Genomic DNA, 20,953 nt, shown 5'->3' with positions numbered 1-20,953 from the left:
TGCTGTGGTGCTTGCACCTGGACAAACATTTCCTTAAGCAACAGAAAACAAAGAAACTATAATGGACTAAAAATAACTGCATGCATGTGCAGCTGGGGCAAATTATGAACAATAAGATACAAAAAGGCCAAAGGCCAAAGCCCAATCGCCACTTCTGAGGTGCCAGGAGCAAAAGCAGGGTACTGCGCATGATCCCTGCACACAGCACCATCAAGGGGGTGGGCAGACTACCTAAGCCACCCCTCCCACCCACCCACCAATCTGCCCCTACCCTCACCCCCATTTAAGGAACCAGCTTGCTTCTCACTGGGAAGCAAACAAGGCACCTGTTACTCGTTTTTTCACTCCCTCCTGCTGCAGCAAGAGTCCCAATAAAGTCTTTCTTGAATTCCTCACCTGGCTTCTTATCACTTTCTATTGATTATCTTTAATCAGTAACTTCATTTTCATTTTAGTGAAGCAGTCTTTTGTTTGTGTAGCAAGAAAAGATGTGGAGTTAAACAAGAGAGGGTAGTGTGAAGAATGCTGTTTATCTGTTACCCTTACATTCTGTCAAGTAATTAGGAAAATAAAATGACAATGTGACTCAAAGTAGGTTTCTTCCAAGCTCAGCAGAGGACAAGTTCATTATGTAATTCTGAGAACAAAGATGACTCCAATGAGACCATTATTAGATTTTCTAGGGCTCTGTATTGTATTTTATTGCTCTTTTACAGTGTCACAGGCACTTCCGCATTTTAATAAATGTTTCTGCACCACTTCTACCATGATCAAAATAGATTCCAATTTAAGGTAAATTTAGTACAGATAAAGAAATGTCAATCAAACACTATAGTACAAATATGTAATTTAATTAGAGAAGAGACTACAATCCAAGTAATTACCTTTCTGTCTACTAAAAGCTTTCCATTTCTAAATGTAATACTTCAGCTCACTGCCTTGAATACTGAAACCCAGATGAAAAAAACCCCCTCCTATCTGATCATTAGTGAAGTCCACACTGCCAGTGCTCTGCAAAATGCAGAGCAGTCTACAAAAACCTTCATCTGGAGGAACCTCTAGAAGTAATAAAACACACCTTAACAGATGTGATCCCTTATCCCTTACCTCTTCACCTTCTTTACCTTACCCGACCCTATGTTAACATATCTGTCTCTCTGTAAGAGTCATGGAATTCCCAGTGGAAAGTCAGCTCTGAGTCCCTGAGGTCAGAAGAGGAGGGCTTGCTAAGTAGGTACAAATTAACATTGCCTGAACTACTGAAATCAAGCTATTATTCAATTTAATTCTGAATTTCTACCCCAAATAGTTAAATATGAATACATCAAAACCTCTCTTGGCACATTATGAAAGACCCATCATCAGTCCACACATCCATAATTCTTCATTTTCTATGACAGTTCCCAATCTGAAGATTCTTCCCTGTATCCCAAAATATGGATCAGAATATATTATCAAAAGTTACTTAAAGTTACAATTCATCTAAAAATAAATTCAAATTTTAGAGAAGATCTAGAGTTTATCTTGGAAATCTGAAACAGAAAATGTCAACATCTATATATTCCACCTAGAGTTGCTTAAATGTTTTTTGAGTTGGATAGCACTGTCTTAAATTCAAATATGTGGAATTATTAAGCACTCTTTCTGAAAAACTGACCTGATATAAAAGGTATTTTAAAACTACATACAAAAAAAATTCCTGAATACTTCCATTCTTCTAATTGGTATTATTGAACAATGACTGGAGTATACTCCATTTGTAACATGTACAGGAAAGCCATGCTTTTAGGGGTTGTAACACGATTTAATAATGTGATTTGTGCAATTTATGAAATACATATATACAGTATCACATTTCAAAGGGAGTTTCTCCCTATATGATTAGATACACAAATTTAAACATTACAAATATTACTCAAATCTCATTTGAATTCTATGCTAAAAAATAATAACTAGTAATTAAAATTATGACAGCTCTGGGACTCATTAAGTAATTGTTGAATAAATGACAACTATTAATGAGGGTGTTATGTTATAAAAACACTAACGGTTTTTGGATGTTATCAAGTATTTCATTGACACTGAATGCTATCACATATAATGACTTCCTTTTTCATTTTTTAAATGGTGCATTAGGTACTAAGGTATAGTCTAGATGACATGAATGGATTCTGGTATCAGTAAAAACTTGGGCAGTTATTAACTAATGGGCTGCGGATGACACCATCTGTGCTTCTGCTGTCCTATTTAAGGTGAGTACATTCAAACCCCTGTCATCATCTACCTGTTTACTCAACTGTTAATTTTTATGAATATTATAGTCATCTCCAATATAAAATAAATTGCTACATTACAAATTACTTTAAATGATTTTAAATTATGAGAAGCAATACAGTATAGAGAACTAGTGGTTACCAGTGGGGAGGGGAGAGGGGATGGGGATAAAGAGGCACAAATTACTAGGTATAAAACAAATAAGCTACAAGGAAATATTATAAGTCACAAGGAATATAGCCAATATTTTATAATAACTTTAAATGTTATATAATCTAGAAAAATACTGATTCACTATGTTGCACACCTGAAACTATTATTGTACATTAACTATACATGAATAAAAAATTTAAATAAAAAAATTTCTGAAATGAGAGACAATACAGAGAAGTGGTTATGAGCATTGGATATGGAGCTGAGTTTGAATGCTGGCTCTGCCATTTACTAACTGTACAGCCTTCAGCAAGTATTATTTCCTCTCTGTCTCCATCTCCTTTTCTGTGAAACAAGGTAACAGGGTTGTTGTGAGGACTAAAGACATTAATGCAACAGTGCCTGACAAACAGTATGCACTTGGCCAATGACAACTATTAGTGAAAATCAACAATTTTTCCATCTAGGGTGGTATGGATTATTTTAAATATACTTGAGTTTTAGATGCCCTAAATACCCCCCCACCCAAGAACAAACTGACATCAACAAAAACCTTTGCTTAAATGAGTAAACAAATAACAAATATTTAATAAAAGCTCTGTGGGGGTATAAAACAAATCAGAGTTTTACTAATCTTGAAGAAGGTGTAAGAGAGCTAGAGAGATAAAATGTATACATATCAATATTCATAAAGCCCTGTAAGTATTCTAAATCAATAAAACTTATATTTAGGTGTTAAAAGTCAAGGAAATCAGAATGGAAAAATATGTGAAGATAGCCATATTGAACAAACTAAATTTTGAGCAAGCTTTTTAATATGGCCTTGGTTGAGAAGACAGCATCAAGGCAACAATGTGGGCATTAGCACCTAGGTGTGGAGGATTGGCTAAAAAAATTAAATGGTAAAGTTGGGGACAGAGAGTGACTGAGAGGGGGACCTGAAGGCTAACCTGGCAGCCAGGATCTCATACCTTTGACAACAATGACTCTCTAACTCTAGGACAGATACATCCAAAAACAATATTTCCTCTGGATGACTTTTCAGTGAAATGGGTGCTGAAAATAACTTTTACTGGTAAGTATCAAAGCAGAGAGAATTGCAGCAGCTGAGGTAGTAATTTGAGAGTCTATAAAATGAACTAGAAAGGACAGGAGGTTGAACACATGGATGGATAAAAGAATGGGATGACTAGCTAGAAGGATAAGAAAGGCCTGGAAGGTGACTCAATTGAAGCCAAAACAGATTAAGAACTAATTTACATCAAAGGAAATTCAGAACCATTACTTATAAAACACAGATCCCTTATGTTTCAACCAAAAATAACGACTCTGCTTTCCCAGGCCAGTTGGTGTTCCATAGTTGTGACATCAAAAAATGTCCCAAGAATGGTTACTATAGTAGTACATTTACTACCTAGCTGAGAACACCCTCTCAAACTCAGGTAACACATAACTACTAATAAAATAATAAGATAGAATAAATACATAGTTCAGGCATAAAATACATCAAAAGACAATTCGGTTTCAGGTTGTACCCCAACATTCCTTTATATCTGGTACTGTACATTATGGTGTTTTTGTTGGAAGCTACTTCCCAAATTTCTAAGCTATAACTTCCCTCACCTGATTAACTTCTATCTTCAGGGTTTTCAGCTCTTGGCTGATGCCTCTGATAGATCCTTATATAGATGCTGCTAGCACAACCACTCACAGTCCTATTCATTTTTTCAAAAATAAAAGCTAAAGCTTTTTTAAAAAAATAAATTGAGGTATAATTCACATACTATTAAATTCACCTTTTAAAAGTATACAATTCAGTGATTTGTAGCTGTAATGGAAAAAACTTCAGTCTTTCCACCTTCCTATGTAGGGAAAAACCTAGTTCTTCCCTACTGTGTATTTCCTTTTCTGTTCATACAGAACAGTTCATTTCTGACACTTCTGGTCACCAAATATGTAGGGGTTTTCCCTCACAATAAGCAATTCTGTGACATAAGCCGTGTTTCCACAATTTAATACAATCTAACACTATCTATCCAGAGACAGTGTCAGATATGACAAGTCAGGGCTCAGTTCCACAAGACTACCCTCCCATCCCCACTTCAGATGCCAGTCACAAATCCTGGATATTACCTATGTTTCTTACCAACCAGCTATAGAGTGGGGGTTCCAACGACCCCCTCCCTCAGGTTTGCTAGAACAGCTCACAGAATTCAAGGAAACAATCATGTTAACCAGTTTACTAAAGGATATGATAAAGGATACAAACAGCCAGATGAAGAGATACATGGGAGGAGGCCTGGGAGAGTCCAAAGTGCAGGAGCTCCCTGTCGTCATGCAGTTAGGGTGCGTCACCCTCCTGGTGAGGATGTATTTGCAGCCTAGAAGCTCTCCAAACTCCCTACTATTGGGATTTTAGTTTCCTCATGTAGGCATAACCAAATATTAATTCCAGTTGTAATCCTTCCCCTCTCTCCAGAGAATGAAAGGCGGTGGGGCTGAAAAGCCCAAGCTTTTAAATCATGACTTTTTTTTTTTTACAGTTACCAGCACCCATCCAGGAGTCATCCAGAAACCCATATAGAGTCACCTCAATAGAACAAAAAATGCTCCTACTCTCATCACATAAGAATTCACAAGGTTTTGAGAAGCCCTATGTCAGGGACAGAGGTCAAAAGCCAATATTACAACAAGAGACACTCTAAGTATTCTTATTACTTGGTAAATTACAAGAGTATTAGGAGTTTTGTACCAGGAACCCGAGGTAGAGATCAATATATATTTTCTATTACAGGCATACCTATGAGATACTGCAGATTTGGTTCCAGAACACCACAATAAAGTGAATATGGCAATAGAGCAAGTCACACAAATGTTCTGATTTCCCAGTACATCAGGTTTATAATGTACTGCAGTCTGTTAAATGTGCAATAGCATTATGTCTAAAACAAAAGTACATACCTTAATTTAAAAATACTCTTATTGCTAAAAAATGTTAAGCATCATGTAAGCCTTCAATGAGTCACAATCTTTTTGCTGGTATACGTAGATGCTAATGGCTGCTGACTGATCAGAGTGGTGGTTGCTGAAGGCTGGGATGGCTCTGGAACTTCTTAAAAATGAGACAATGTTGAAGTTTGCCTCATTGGTTGACTTTTCCTTTCATGAACAACTTCTCTGTAGCATGCAATGCTGTTTGATAGCATTTTACCCACCGTAGCACTTCTTTCAAAATCAGAATCAATCCTCTCATACTCTGCCACTGCTTTATTCTAATCCTTTATTGTCATTTCAACAATCTTCACCAGGAATAGATTCCATCTCAAGAATCCACTTTGTTTGCTCATCCATAAGAAACAACTCATCCGTTGGGAGTTTTATCACGAGATTGCAGCAATTCAGTCATATCTTCAGGCTCCACTTATAATTCTAGTTCTCTTGTTTCTACCACATCTGCAGTTGACTCCTCGCTAAAGTTCTGAACCCCTCAAAGTCATGCACGAGGGCTGGAATCAACTTCTTCCAAACTCCTGTTAATGTTACTATGGTGGTCTCATCCCATGAATCACAAATGTTCTTCATGGCATCTAGAGTGGTGAATCCTTTCCAGAAGGTTGTCCATTTACTTTGCCCGGATCCATCAGAGGAGTCACAATCTATGGCAGCTAATAGTCTTACGAAACATATTTGTTAAATAATAAGACTTAAAAGTCGACATGACTCGATCCATGGGCTGCAGAATGGATGCTGTGTTAGCAGGCATGCAAACATCATTAATCTCGTTGTACATCTCCATCAGGGATCTTGGGTGAGCAATGATCAGGTTCACTGTCAGCGAGCAGTAATGTTTTAAAAGGAATCTTTTTTTCTGAACAGTAGGTCTCAACAGTGAGCTTAAAATATTCAATAAACCATGTTGTCAACAGATGTGCTGTCATCCAGGCTTTGCTGTTTCATTCATAGGACACAGGCAGAGTAGATTTAGCGGAATTCTTAAGGGTCCTTGGAGTTTCGGAATGGTAAGCAAGTACAGACTTCAACTTAAAGTCACCAGATGCATTAGCTCCTAACAAGAGAGTCAGCTTGTCCTTTCAAGCTTTGAAGCCAGGCACTGACTTCTCCTTCTAGCTATGAAAGTCCTAGATGGCATCTTCTTCCAATAGAATATTGAAAAAGTCTGTAGTTTGGTGTAGCCACCTTTATTCATTACCTTAGCTAGATGTCCTGGATTCTTCCGCATCAGTACTTGCAGCTTCACCTTGCACTTGTCTGTTATGGTGATGGCTTCTTTCTAAAGCCTCATGAACCAGCCTCTGCTAGCTTCAAACTTTTCTTCTTCAGCTTCCTCACATCTCTCAGTCTTCATAGATTCGAAGAGTTAGGGCCTTGTTCTGGGTTAGATTTTGACTTAAAGGAATGTTGTGGCTCATTTGATCTTCTAGCCAGACCATTAAAGCTTCCTCCTTATCAGTAATAAGGCTGCTCTGTTTTCTGATCATTTGTATGTCCACTGATGTAGCACTTTTCTTTTCCCAAGAACTGACTTTTCCTTTGTATTCACAACTTGGCTAACTGTTTGGCACAAGAGGCCTAGGTTTTGGCCTGTCTTGGCTTTCGACGTGCCTTCCTCACTAAGCTTACTCATTTCTAGTTTTTGATTTAAAGTGAGAGAGATGAGACTCTTCCTTTCACTTGAAAACTTGGAAGCCACTGCAGGGTTATTAATTGGCCTAATTTCAATATTACTGCATCTCAGGGAACAGGGAGTCCATGGGAGAGGGAGAGAGATGGGTCAGCAGAACAGTCGGAACACAAACAACATTCATGGATTAAGTTCACCTGCTTATAATGGGCGTAGTTAGTGGCGCCTCAAAACAATTACAATACTAACATGAAAGATCACTGACCACAGATCACCGTAGCAAATGTAATAATCATGAAAAAGTTTGAAATATTGTGAGAATTGCCAAAATGTGACACATAGACATGAAGTGAGCAAATGCTGTTGAGAAAATAGCACAACAGACTTGCCTGACACAGGGTTGCCACAAACCTTCCATTTGTAAAAACCAGTATCCGCAAAGTGCAATAAAGTGAAGTGTATTATAAAGAGATACGCCTATAGCTCACAAGAGCGTATTCATAGAACTGTGCGACCATCACCACTGTCAAACTTCAGAACATTTCACCACCTCCAAAAGGAACCTCATATCCATTAGCACTCCCTCATCATTCTCCTGAACCCTTGACAACTGCTAATCTACCTTCTATCTCTAGGAATTTGCCTATTCTGGACAGTTAATAGAAATGGAATCATACAATATGTGATCTCCTGTGGCTTTTCCACTTAGTGTAATATTTTCAAGGTTCATCCATGTTGTAGCATTTATCAATATTTCATTCCTTTTCATGACTGAATAATATTCCATATTTTATATAGATATACGCATAGCATGTTTGTTTATTCATTCATTAGTTGATGAACATTTGGGTTATTTCTGCTTTGGGGCTGTCCTGTTTATTTTTCCCCAATCTTTTTGTTTTCTCTTGCCTTTCTTCCTAATCTTCTATTCCTGACCTAAGGAGGAAAATAATAATGTTATTACTACCCTCTAATGGATGCTTCTTAAGGCTTTCAATGGTACAGACTCTCCTTAAAACTCATGTTCTAAGCAGAACTTCTCCCTTCCAAATGACAGCAGTGGTCACTGAGATGTGTCTGACCATTGTGAAAATTAAGTGACATAATAGTACAAATCCTTTAGTCAAAATTATACATGCATATAGGGACTATTCTAAGGGATTTTCTACCATCTACTGCCTAGTAGTTAATTAAAATTTTTCAGATGAAATCCTCTTCCTAAGCTTCTCTCCTTTAGAACATAAATTCCTAAGGGCAGAGATCATGACACCCATTTGCTCTCTGTAATATTAGTATACTTCAAAGGGAATATTTCGGCCCTTAATACTAGCTGAAAACAGAATAATTAATATTTAACATTTATAGAGTGCTTATTATGTGTCAAACACTATGCTAAGTGCTTTACATATATTACATTTCACCATCACTACAAATTGAAGTAGATACTATTATCTTCCTTTTCTGGATGAGAAAACAGATTTAGAGGTTAAGAAACTCAAGATTACAGAGACAGACAAAGGGAAAGGCTAAGACTCAGGAGTGTCTGACTGTTGCCTTGATCTTGACCACTATATTTTACTGCTGCTGTTCAGACTAACCAAATACATAAAAAGTTATATTCAGATCCTATGCATATATATTCGGAAGATTGCTACTATAACTAAATGTAACAAGAAAGTATTATAGTAAAAAGTGAGAAGCTTTGATTTCCTCTTGAGAGTGAATGCCCCCCACTGCCATCCATCACTCTGAAGGGTTTGAGCAGAGACATGAAAGAGGAGTGAAAAGTCCAGATCTCTATTTTAAAGAGATGACTGCATGGGAAAGAATGAACTTGAAGGGGGCCAAAGCTGGAGACAGTGAAATGAGAGGTATCCATCCAAAAGTGCAGATCTAAGGCAGCGGTAGAAGAAACGAAGGGGAGGTGACAAATTCAACACTGTATCATGTAAAAATTAGAGTCTTGTTAAATGACTGTACATGAAAGGAGTGACTCAAGGAAGAAGCCCATCAACAGTGACTTCAGGATTTTAGCTTAATTAAAGCCAGTGCCACTAACTGATATAAAAGAACAGGTTTAGGGGAATAGGTGGTTAGTTTGGTATTAGGTATGTTGAATCTGAGATTACTCTGGGATTTCCAAGTGGAGATATTCAGCAGGCAACTGGAAATATAAGACTGAAACTCAGAAGAGAAGCTGGGATGGAGACAAAAAATAGAATTCATTAGCATATACATTGGAGCCATCTACCATTAGAGTAGACGAAATTATCTGTGAAGAATGTGTTGAATAAAAACAGAATTAAAACATGATCTAAATATGAGAGAATTTTTTGGGTGGTGAAACTGTTCTATATTTTGATTGTGGTGGTGGTTACATGACTTTACACGCCTGTGAAAGTTGACAGAAATGAATGTTAAAATTAGTGAATTTCACAACACATAAATTATACTCAGTAAATCTAACTAAAAAAGAAGAAAAGAGAGGGTAATCAACAGTATTAATAGTGGTAAAATGGCCAATAATATAGCACGTTGGGAGCATAAACCAAGACTATATTAAGGGGGGAGAGTATAACTCAAGTGGTAGAGTGTGTGCTTTGCATGTAGGAGGTCCTGGGTTCATTCCCCAGTACCTCCTCTAAAAATAAACAAATAGATAAATAAAACAAATTACCCCCTCCCCCCCATAAAAGACTGTATTAGTAACAGTGAACACAGTAGAAGCAGAAATGGTACACTACTCTTGAGAGGTTTAGATAAGAGAAAGAATGAGTGTAAATGGTAGCTAAATGGACATATAACACTGAAGGAGTGTGTGTGGTATGAGAGAGACTTCAGCATATTTATAATGAGAAGTCTGTGGAAAGGTGGTGAATAAAACTGCAAGGGGAAAGCTAAGAAACTCTGATGAAAGTTTGGATAGTGACAGGTTTGTAGCTCTGGCAGAAGGTTGAAAAAGGCATACTCAGTGCACTTAGTTTTCTAAAAGACAGAAACAAGGTCATCTGCTGAGGGTGAGGAGGGTTGGACTGAGTACAGGATTTTACAATAGGAAATTCATAAAAGGAACGGCTGTTGGTGGAAAACGCATGTTTGTAGAGTCACATTCACAGTGGTGTAATCTTGTGCTATGCCTACTGAAATTTAAGAATAGAGGAGATAGGGTATAGCATTGTTTGTCTAAAGGAAAAAGGAATAGGAAAAATTACAGAATTTGGGTAAGAGTGTAGCTCAGATAATCATCCTTCTCCATCTTTGCTCAAATCTCATCTTTTATAGAGCCCTAAATTCTAATCATGTTATTTAAATACTACAACCTACTGCCCCTCCAGCATGCCTTTCCCTGCTAGATTATTTTTATAGCACTTAAAACTTTCTAATATACAACTACGGCAGGGATCACTGGATTCTTCACTGATGAATCTCAAGGGCCCAGAACAATGTAGAACATGGTAGACCCTCATTAACTATTTGTGACTGAAACAAGTGGGCTTTCACAATTCCCTTTGAACATGCATTAAGTATATTCTCTAAATCCTGAAAATGTTGTAAGAGCTTTATGTCAATGTTAAAAGCATGGTAGAAAGAATAATATAAATGTGAAGTAAAGGAAGGCTTGGGTTGTAACTCTTCCTGTGACCCTGAGAAACCCAATTTACCTCCATGGCTTATCTCTGTTATCAGCAAAATAGGAATAATCATATCCCAGAAAGTAAAAAATAATCTTTAAATCATAAGATTAATGCTTGAGATGCCCGAGAAAAGGCCTTGTAAACATAAAAAAGATTTTATTATGATTGCAACTAAATTACCAAGTACTATTAATATAACAGTAGAAAATGGAGAAAAGACGTATTGAATGGAAAACATTTTGGATATTTTTCTACATTAGCAGTGAAAATTACCATATCAAAGATATTGGAAACTGTTCTCAAGAGGACTGTATACAAGGTGAAGATGGATATTGAAGAGAAAGCTTTTAGCAAGACTACGCTTGCCTGAAGGAGAGCAGCATTTCCCTACACTGTCTGGATTACCCCATCTAGAAGAAGTAAGTACAATGAATGGTTTCTTCTGGAGGCATATTAATTACTAAGTTTGGGGGGAAGGGGGCTAAATTCTGAACAAAGAATCTACTCTATTCATGTAGATATCGGTAACTAAGTTAACTAATATCCAATGAATGAAACTTCAAGGCTCATGTTGCAAAGAAATAAACTACTTAAATAGTGGGGAAGTATATACCACTTAAAACTCTGTAAGGTGCTTGCCAGAGGCTTGACACATGAGCCTGTTGGTAAGTTCCACCATCAGGTGTCTGGACTCATTCCATAACAGACAAATATTGACAGAATTTGACCTACCACCAGTATTCTTTAGAGAACGCTTCAGATTTCACTTCCAAAAGCTAAAAGACAATAGGAATGACATAGCAGAAATGTAATTTTTAGACAGCTTTGTCGAAAACATTTTTGTAAACAAGATGGGGAAATTCAGACAATTTAATTTACTTATCTCTAAGGATTATTCAGACTCAAGCCTCATTCTTTTAAGTATTGCTCTGCTAGTGTTGACAGATAACATGGAACCAGGAACACGTAAGAAGTTCTACTCACAAGGTTCCAGATGTAGTCCTCCAGAGGAGTATGAGAAGCTGAACTACAGCGGTGCACATTAAGGGAATGACTGGGCTTGTGGGATACTCAAGCCACTGGTGACCCATTTTCAGTCCCAGCAACTATATCTTCCAGGGATATTTCAAATAATTCTCAGAAGATATAAGTCCAGCAAAGGCAAGAATAAATTTCAAACTCCATATTCCTGATGCTGACCTTTCGATTACGGTTTTAGAAATGAGTCTTTTCTAGGTTAGTCTACACAAACTGAAAGACTTTATTTTATCTCCTTGGTTTTCTGCTTACTTATGTTTTATTTCTTTTACAGTACTTTCAAAATTCACAGATGAGAATAAATTGAATTATTATTAAAATATTTTTTCCTGAATTAAACTATGCTTGTTTTATACTGAAGTAAATCAAAAGCAAAAACAGCAATTCAATTAGCTGAGTGAATCAGAATTCTACTAACATCTCCCAAAGCATACAATCATATCTCCATTAGAGAAATGAATCTCTCATCTTGCAACCTACAGAAACTGGAAACAAGCCCTCAACTTTAGCTGAGCCTACAAGAATATAAGACACTCTTGGAAGCCACATAAACAAGGTCAGTTGCTGCTTCCACTGTAGCCACTACACTACTGGGGATATAGGACGCTGTGCCAGTCTCTATAACCCAGGAGTTTACATTTTAACACCTATATGGCAGATATGAAATCTTGGATCCCTACAGAGTAAGGACTTGAAACTACGATTCTCACAAAAAAAGCCCTGAGACTCCTAACAGAATGACAGCTTCAGTGAAAAGGAAGCTAAAGCAAGATACAGAACAAAATAAACCAGTGGACAAACACAGAATGATAACAAAGAAGGATGTTTGGTTTCGACTAGGTGGAGAGAGACTGCTACCATCCTGAAAATCTGCATATACAGGGAATGGCTTTACACTTTGCTTGAGGTATGAAAATATAGGTTTAGGACATTAGGTTCAGATTAAGTTCCAGCTAATGCTTTTCCCAAGACATGTGGTAATAAATAAACAAAAACTTACTTTGGGAGGACTTGCCCTCAATCTACATCCAGAAAAGTCTAGCTGAAGATAAGTTCATAAAGAAACAATGCACTGTGAGCAAAGTCACAGTCACAAGACAAAGATTAGAAACCTCTCTCTGCCAAAAGAATTTCAAATAACAGTTTTATAACAAATAGAAATAATAAAAAAAACCCACTATTATTTTATAAGGTGGAAAATTTCATGTTACACAATATGCATGTTACATAGTATATACATTGATGAAATAGTACAAAATGAATTTCTGAATGAGTGAAAAGCATTTTTTCCACAAGTTTTGAAATTCTCTCTTCTTCCCCACCAACTATAAACTATAACAAAAATTCCTAAGACTGCAAGAAATAATTCAATTAATACAGATTTTTGCACATTTAATTACTGAAATGATCATACGAATCAAGTAATCAAAAGTATGGCCCATCTCTGAGGCTTTTCAGAGTACACTGAAGATAAATACACAATTCTTGTTTTATTAGGCTTGCTCTTCAATTCCTAAGCATCCAGAATTGCTACATTTTGCTCCAGTCAGAAATATGATCTAGAATAGTTGCAAGAAAATGTTTTCCAGCAGCAGTAAGAGAAGGGACTATATCCCTTATGTCTAACTTAATTACTGCTTTAAACAAGTATCTCCACTACTCCGTATTTCTATGCATCACACCTGTCGAAAGCAAATGGTTTCTGAAGTCAGCTTTAAAGTATTTCATCCTCAGGGAAAAAACAGTAAGAACTATTCTCAAAAGTCAACAACAAAAGAGTGATATCAAACCCAAACTTATGATTTAATAACCTCTCAAAGTAAATAAGGTACAGTAAACAAGTAAGTGCAAATAAGACCTGAACATGACAATTTCAGGTGATGATGAATTAATTTTCATTGTTAACTTTTGTAGCAATAACATTAAAACTATACAGAAATAAGAGGGTCAAGAATGTTTCTGGTAGCTTTACAATTTAAAAAATGCTAGTGGTACAAGGGTTCTTGAGGTTAATTTACTTCAGATTTTGAAGAGCGTAAGATATAAAGGGAAATTAAAGAACTTCTAGTTTCTATAAAACACAATTATAGGTTAAAAAAAATCATGAAACTAGAAAAATGCCAGGACATTTTACTTCCTGACATCGCCAACCTCTACCTTATTCCCAGTCATGCAAAAGACAGTCGTTTCTTTTAGCTATCCTCTGGTCTACCGCTGAAGAAATCTATATTCTTTTACTAAGGTGCTGGTGACTCGTATTACTAATTCCAAGAGTATTAGCAATTCAAAAAAAAAGTACCATCGCATAAAGATTACTTAACTCCAAAATCCGTTTGTCCATTTCTCCCTGGGCATTGTCTGGCAACAGCAGGCCAACAAAGTGACAAACTGCTAAAAAGAATGAACGAGTATTTTTCTGGTCAAGATGGCACAGTAGTAGGACCACGAGTGCGTCTCTCCTTGAGACTACAACGAAACCACAACTGACTGCTAAACAACCACTGAAAAAAAGACTAGAACCTAGCAAAAAAAGATCTTCAACTGGAAACATAAAGAGGAAACCACAGCAGGATGGTAAGAGGGGCGTGCTCGCAATATAATTGGGCCCCATACCCCTGTTTGGGGGGTGGAGGGGCGACCCACAGCTGAAGAATAATTAAGTAGCAGAAGCCCTCCCACAGGAGTGAGAGTTCTAAGTCCCACATCAGGCTCCCCAAGCCTGGGGTTTTGGCTTTGGGAGGAGACCACCCTAGGACACATGGTTTTGAAGGCCAGTGGGGCTTAGCTCCAGAAGCCCCACAGGACTTGGGGAAACAGAGACTTCATTCTCTTATGAAGCATACACAGAATCTTGAGTGTGCCAGGTCCAAGGGCAGAGGCACTGATGTCAAAGGAACCTGGGCCAGACCTGCCTGCTGGTTTTAGGTCTCCTGGGGATGTAGGGGGTGGCTGCAGCTCACCCAGGAGACAGAAAAGCTGGTGGACATTCCCGGAGTGTTCATCTACATGAGCCTTCCTGGAGGCTGACATCTTGATTGGATCATTAGCACCAAGACCTAGCCCCACTCAACAGCCTTTAAGGGAAGCCTCAGGTCAAACAACATACTGGGTGGGAACACAGCCCTAGCCATCAGCAGACTTCCTAAGCCTCTAAACAGGGCCCTACCCACCAGAGGTCCAGGATCAAGCTTCACCAGCAGTGGGCAGGCACCAGCTCCTCCTACCAGGAAACCTGCATAAGCCTCTAGTTCAGCCTCATCCACCAGGGGGCAGATACCACAAATAAGAAAACAATTCCAAAGCCTCTGGAAGGAACCCACAAACATAGGCCAGACTGTACACTGGGACTGGCTGGACCCTGGCCCTTGGGTGCCAAGAGAGGAGTGTACTGCTGGGACGCACAGCACATCTTCCACAGGGAGCCACCCCTACAAGGTTAAGAAACGTAACTAACCCACCTAAAAATATAAATAGAAAGATAGACAATACGAGATGGCAGAGGAATATCTATCTCCCAGGGCAAGGCAGAAGATAAAATCCCAGAAGAAGAAGTAAATGATGAGGAAATAGGCAATTTATCTGAGAGTTTAGAATGATGATGGTAAAGATGTTCAGAGAACTCAAGAGGAGTATAGATCCACAGAGTGAAGTTTTTAGCAAAGAGTTTGGAAAACATAAATACCCAGAGTTGAATAAAATCACTGAAATGAATAACACACCAGAAGGAACCAAGAATACACTAAACAAGGCAGAAGAACAAATCAATGAGCTAGAAGACAGATTAGAAGTCACTACTGCAAGAACAGAAAAAAGAAAAAAGAATGAAAAGAAAGGATAGTTTAAGAGAATTCTGGTACAACATGAAGCACACTAATATTCGCATTACAGGGGTCCTAGAAAGAGAAGGGAGAAAGGACCTGAGAAAATCTTTGGAGATAATGACTGAAAACTTCCCCAACTTGGGAAAGGAAACAGTCACCCAAATCTGGGAAGTGCAGAGTTCCACACAGGATCAACCCAAAGAGGAACACACCAAGGCACATAGTAATCAAATTGACAAAAATTAAGGATAAGGAGAAAATATTAAAATTAGCATAAGAAAAGCAACAGATAATATACAAGGGGACTCCCATAAGATTATCAGCTGATTTTTCAGCAGAAACTCTACAGGCCAGAAGGGAGTGGCATGTTATATTTAAAGTGATGAAAGGGAAAAACTTACAACCAAGAATACTCTATCCAGCAAGGCTCTTGTTCAGAGTTGATGGAGAAATCAAAAGCTTCAGATAAACAAAAGCTGAAAGAATTCAGCACCACCAAACCAGCTTTACAACAAACCGTTAAAGGAACTTCTCTAGTCATCAGACCATAAGAAAAGAGAACAACAACAACAAAAAACAAATAGAAAAACAATGAAAAAAAGACCTACAAAAGATTGCTTTGGTAGTTCAGGGTCTTTTATGGTCCCATATAAATTTTGGAATTGTTTGTTCTAGTTCTGTGAAAAATGTCGTGAGTACTTTGACGGGCTGCACTGGATCTACAGGTTGCTTTGGGTAGTACAGCCATTTTGATAATGTTGATTCTTCCAATCCAAGAGCACAAGTTATCTTTCCATTTCTTTATATCATCTTCAATTTCCTTCATCAAAGTTTTAGTTTTCAGAGTATAGGAAACCTCCTTGGTTAAGTTTATTTCTAGATATTTTGTTGGAAATGTTTATGCCAGTTATAAAATTCTGGTTTTTGAAGTGAAAAAAAAGTGAATGAAGGGCTGCAAATGGCAAAATATCCTTCTTTCTTATGGGTGAGTTGTATTCCATATACATATATATATGTAGGTGATGCTACATTAAAAAGAAATTATGTTGAATTTGGAAGAATACAGTACTTTGAGAGAGATACATATATACATGTGTGTATATATACAGTGCATCTTCTTTATCCATTCATCTATCAATGTGCAAGGATGCTTCCATATCTTGGCAATTATAGAGAATGTTGCTGTTAATAGTGAGGTGTATGTATTTTTTGAATTAATTCTTATCTTGTGGTTGGCTTTATTCCTTTAATAACTATGTAAGTTTAAAAAGCTAAAACTCTTAACTGCTCTTAGAAACAATGAATAGTACCTATACGTAAATTTTTTTAAAGTGTGCAGTATACTGTATATATGTATTTACATGCAATATACCGTGTATATGCAGTCAAACTGTAACAATTTTACCTAATAAAATTGAAAAATGAAAAAAAGAATGAATGAATGTTAGGGATGAGTGGAAACAGAACTTTAGTGCAGGATTTTGCTTTACACTTACTTCAGTTCTGAGGTATGGTCTGTATCTTTGACGAGTATTCCCAACGCCTGTTTGGGTTTTTTCCTGCTTTTTTTTTTTGTTTTTTAAACATCTGTCTTCAATAGCTTCTTCTATTTTTAGAACTACCACATCACTAGTTGTTGAATGACAACTGACAGGTGGGTAAATTAAGGGGAAAAATGAAAGGTAGAACAAATTACTGTTCTCCAGCAAATGTTCTCTGGGTGGGTGGAGGAGATTCACCTGCAGCCACACCAAAACTAAGATTGTTTTTTCACAGAGTTACAAAAAAGTCCCAGGTCATTGCCCCACCAAGGAAGAAGATTCCTAAAACAGTGATGACACTGATGAAGACTGATATTTATGGAGGCCAGTCTGTTGAGAAAATAGGTGATTTACAAACATTTATGATAAATTTTTCCCAGTTCCAACTTGCATTGCTTGCTTTTCTGTTCTGGTTCACTGTGGAACTAGATGTTCTACAGTTCCAAGGAATCAAACACCTGCCACAGACCTTCATGAGGAAATTACCTCAAGAACTGAGCTGGGTGGGAAAGCCACATCTTAAAAGTAGGGATCAGGTTTTTGATTTGTCAAGTTTCCCTGTCTATTAGATAGGCCAGAATAGGCAATAAATACGGAGGATACTGGCGACTAAATCATCCCCAATGTATATCTAGATCAATTGCTGGGGGAGCACTCATTTATCAAATTGCACAATTTAACCTGACAGGTATACAGAGAGTAAAGTATATAGCGTATGGCAATATTTTAGAAGACGAGCTATGTTAACTTATTTAAAGCCAAATTCTTATGGACTACGGACTCAAGAATAGTTGACAAACCTTAGATAACTTTTGATTAAAATTATTAAAACCTAATGGTTAGATTCAAGATTCTAGGTGATGCTACATTAAAAAGAAATTATTTTGAATTTGGAAGAACATAGTACTTTGATAATACTAATGATAAAGTAGTAATAGTAAAACGAATATTAGGAAGGATGAAACTTTAAAATGAAAAAGTGGAAAAGTATTAAACTTATCTGTGAGTTGATTAGAGAGGGCACTTTCATTTTTCAGAACTGATTATAAACCTCTGACATTCTGATTGCTATTTTCCTTAATCCAAGATTAAAGAATAGGCCTTGAATAGAGGAATTCTTTTAAGTTTAGGATACCAGGCTTTAAAATTCTGAGAAGACAGGATTAGGGACTATAGACCATGATGGTTTTGATTGGTTTCCAGCCCCAAAGCAATAAAATTAACCACCATGGAACAGATTCAAATGAACGAGGCAAAAAATAAAATTAAAAACAAAAAACACATGTACAGTGACATATACCTTGGACGCATTTTGTATATTTGAAATTTCATTTGCATTTTTAGACAATGGAGTAACTCTTTGCAGGATGCACTAAAACATAAACACACCACTGAAGAAATCAGACTAGGAATTTCAGCATTCATTTGATGTTTCTGGAAGTCAAGGAAAGTAGCTGATTAAAAAATAACTCAAACACTGCTTCTTTTTCATGTTCAGCAAACATAAGATAATAGTAAAACAGCTTACCTGGGACAGGGCTCTTTCTTGAACTTAAATTCTGAGAATCCACGATCTCTTCTGTTTGCCCATCTGCTTCTACCTCTATTTTGTTCTGAATCTCTTTTGGATCTTCACTAAGGCAAGTTCTTATGCTCTCGTCCTCTTCTAGCACTCTCTGGACTGTGGTGGGAGCATTAGCAGTACTAGCATTAGTGGTGGCAGCAGGAACAATGACTGGTATGGAAGGAGGAGAAGCTGGAGGAGTTGGAGGAGACGGAGAAAAGGAGGGAACTGTGGAAGGGGTGATGGGAGTTGGAACACACTCCACTTTCATTTCTTCTGGGGTATTTTCCAGAATCTCCAATTCAAGAGTCAATGGCAACACCTCCTGCTTTACTACTTCCACAATGCTCTCTGTGACTGGTAATTTTTCACTAACTCCATTCACTTCATTAATTAGGTTAGTACTAGAAATCAGTGGAATATCATTAGGTGCTACACTACAAGATTTCTTGCATATATCATCATCAATTTCATCTGTTGGTGAAGGATCTGATGCTTCTGTGCAAGATGTGGGGCTGGATATAGGAACTGTGTCTTCTTTTGAGGAAGAGAGTTCACATCTGTCCTCCATAGCAGTGGTGAATATTGGTTGGCTACTAAGAGCAGCAGAGGTGGACGAAGCAATTGTACTTCGAGCAATTGGAGAAACAGTGGTAGGTGATGGAGGCAGGGGAAGCTCTGGTATGGATTCTACTGCAGTAGTCTCAGACCTCTGGCCTGCTTGTTCTTTCTTCTCTCCACTAAGGACTAGCCTAAGGACTGGGGAAGGAGACTTTAACACTGGATCTGGTTTTGGCTTCTCTTCTGGGGAAGAAAAAATTGAAAGAGTTTTAATAATTCTTGGATCAGAGATTATACTGTATTACTTTGGGCCAATTCTTTTAATCTCTTATACTAAAATACGGGCAGCAGAGGACAGATCAAAATATCACTTATTTTGCCAGTCCAAAAATACTGTCATATTTTCTTTTCTAGTTATACCCACTATTAGCTGACTTCCAATACATATACAGTTTACTTTGGAGTCTTACTCCAAGGAATTAATTCACCAAATGATTATGTCAATGCTATGGAAAAGCTCATCAAAACTGAAACTAAATCTAAACCACTTTGGGGGTGCGAATGGGGCTTTTCTTTAAGGTAGAGACCTTCATCTGTAGAAAATTTTTCTACCAAGGATGCACGACAGTGACAGGACTGGCCAGTACAAGGGCAAATAACTGGAGATTAAATTATTATAGACTGATATTTTTTATTCTAAGTATTTCTGTATTTGGGGGATTTTTTTAAAATAAAGAACATGCATAAAAAACTGTTTCAAGAAAAACTATCCTGGTGTCATTTATTCTAGATGAAATTTATTATCAGTGAAATCAAGTTCCTGAACATAAAATTTTATTCATTCCTTAAGAGGCTTATAACAACAATAATGCTAAGGAATAAAAATGGAAATTTACCTTGTCTCTTCAATTATAAAAAAAATTCTTTAATGAGAAACCAAAGCTAACATTCAGATAATCAAGTCCATTTTAAAAACACTTAACATATACGCTTGAAATATTTCAGAATAATACATAAAATGTGTGTGTTTATACACAAGAATCAGAGCAAGAGTGAGAAACATAAATCGATAATCATAATAAAGGTAACAGAAAAATGAAAGGGATGCAAACTCATAAAAATTTCTGTATTTTAAAATTCCAGATTAACTGATATGTGATTCATGTCTGGGAAGATGAAACCAAAGGAAATTTAGGCTGGTTTCTAGCCTTGTGCTTCTGTAGCACAAAAATCAGGCTCCAGTGGAAAAGCAGATATTCATGAGTATGTTCATTAAATGCAAACAAAAATTTTAAGCACTGCTAAAAAACAATCTAAACTGAAAAGGAGTTTACTTTCTCTGTCAGAAGTCTTTATGCACCACTGAAAATGAGTCTTTACAGTAAATTTTAGTTAAGTAAGTGTGTCAAAGAAAAATATCCATTAACAAGATAAACAGATGGTAAATATTACCATTAAACTGTTAAAGGCTAACTCATTCACGGCAACTACTTTTACTAGTTTTAAAATTCACTTTAATTTATAGCCTTTGAGGCCAGTGCTTCTTAAATTGAACTCTGCCTATTTACTGTAATGGAGAAATAAGATCAATAGGCTCTCAATGCCAAATCCCTCAGACTAAGTTGCCAGGGCAAGAGACAAAACATTTCAGAGAAATACATCTATGATATGTATTACATATATGTGACACATATAAAATAAATATGCACTCATTAAAATATCCC

At 37.0% G+C, this 20,953-nt stretch overlaps 1 protein-coding gene across 9 annotated transcripts in view; it reads right to left on the bottom strand.

The window, feature by feature from the left end:
- The window catches only part of EIF4G3 (eukaryotic translation initiation factor 4 gamma 3), a 327,940-nt gene that overhangs the window by 95,856 nt on the left and 211,131 nt on the right, over window positions 1-20,953 (bottom strand). For all 9 annotated transcript variants that reach the window (XM_074377251.1, XM_074377254.1, XM_074377252.1 and 6 more), the window contains one exon: window positions 18,633-19,472. In XM_074377251.1, coding sequence (XP_074233352.1) covers window positions 18,633-19,472 — 840 coding nt within the window. The remainder of the gene's footprint in view (window positions 1-18,632; window positions 19,473-20,953) is intronic.

Source organism: Camelus bactrianus, chromosome 13, assembly GCF_048773025.1.
Source record: "Camelus bactrianus isolate YW-2024 breed Bactrian camel chromosome 13, ASM4877302v1, whole genome shotgun sequence".
NCBI lineage: Eukaryota > Metazoa > Chordata > Mammalia > Artiodactyla > Camelidae > Camelus > Camelus bactrianus.
Note: the sequence above shows the minus strand (reverse complement) of the source record. Positions and strands in the feature narration are given on the sequence as shown.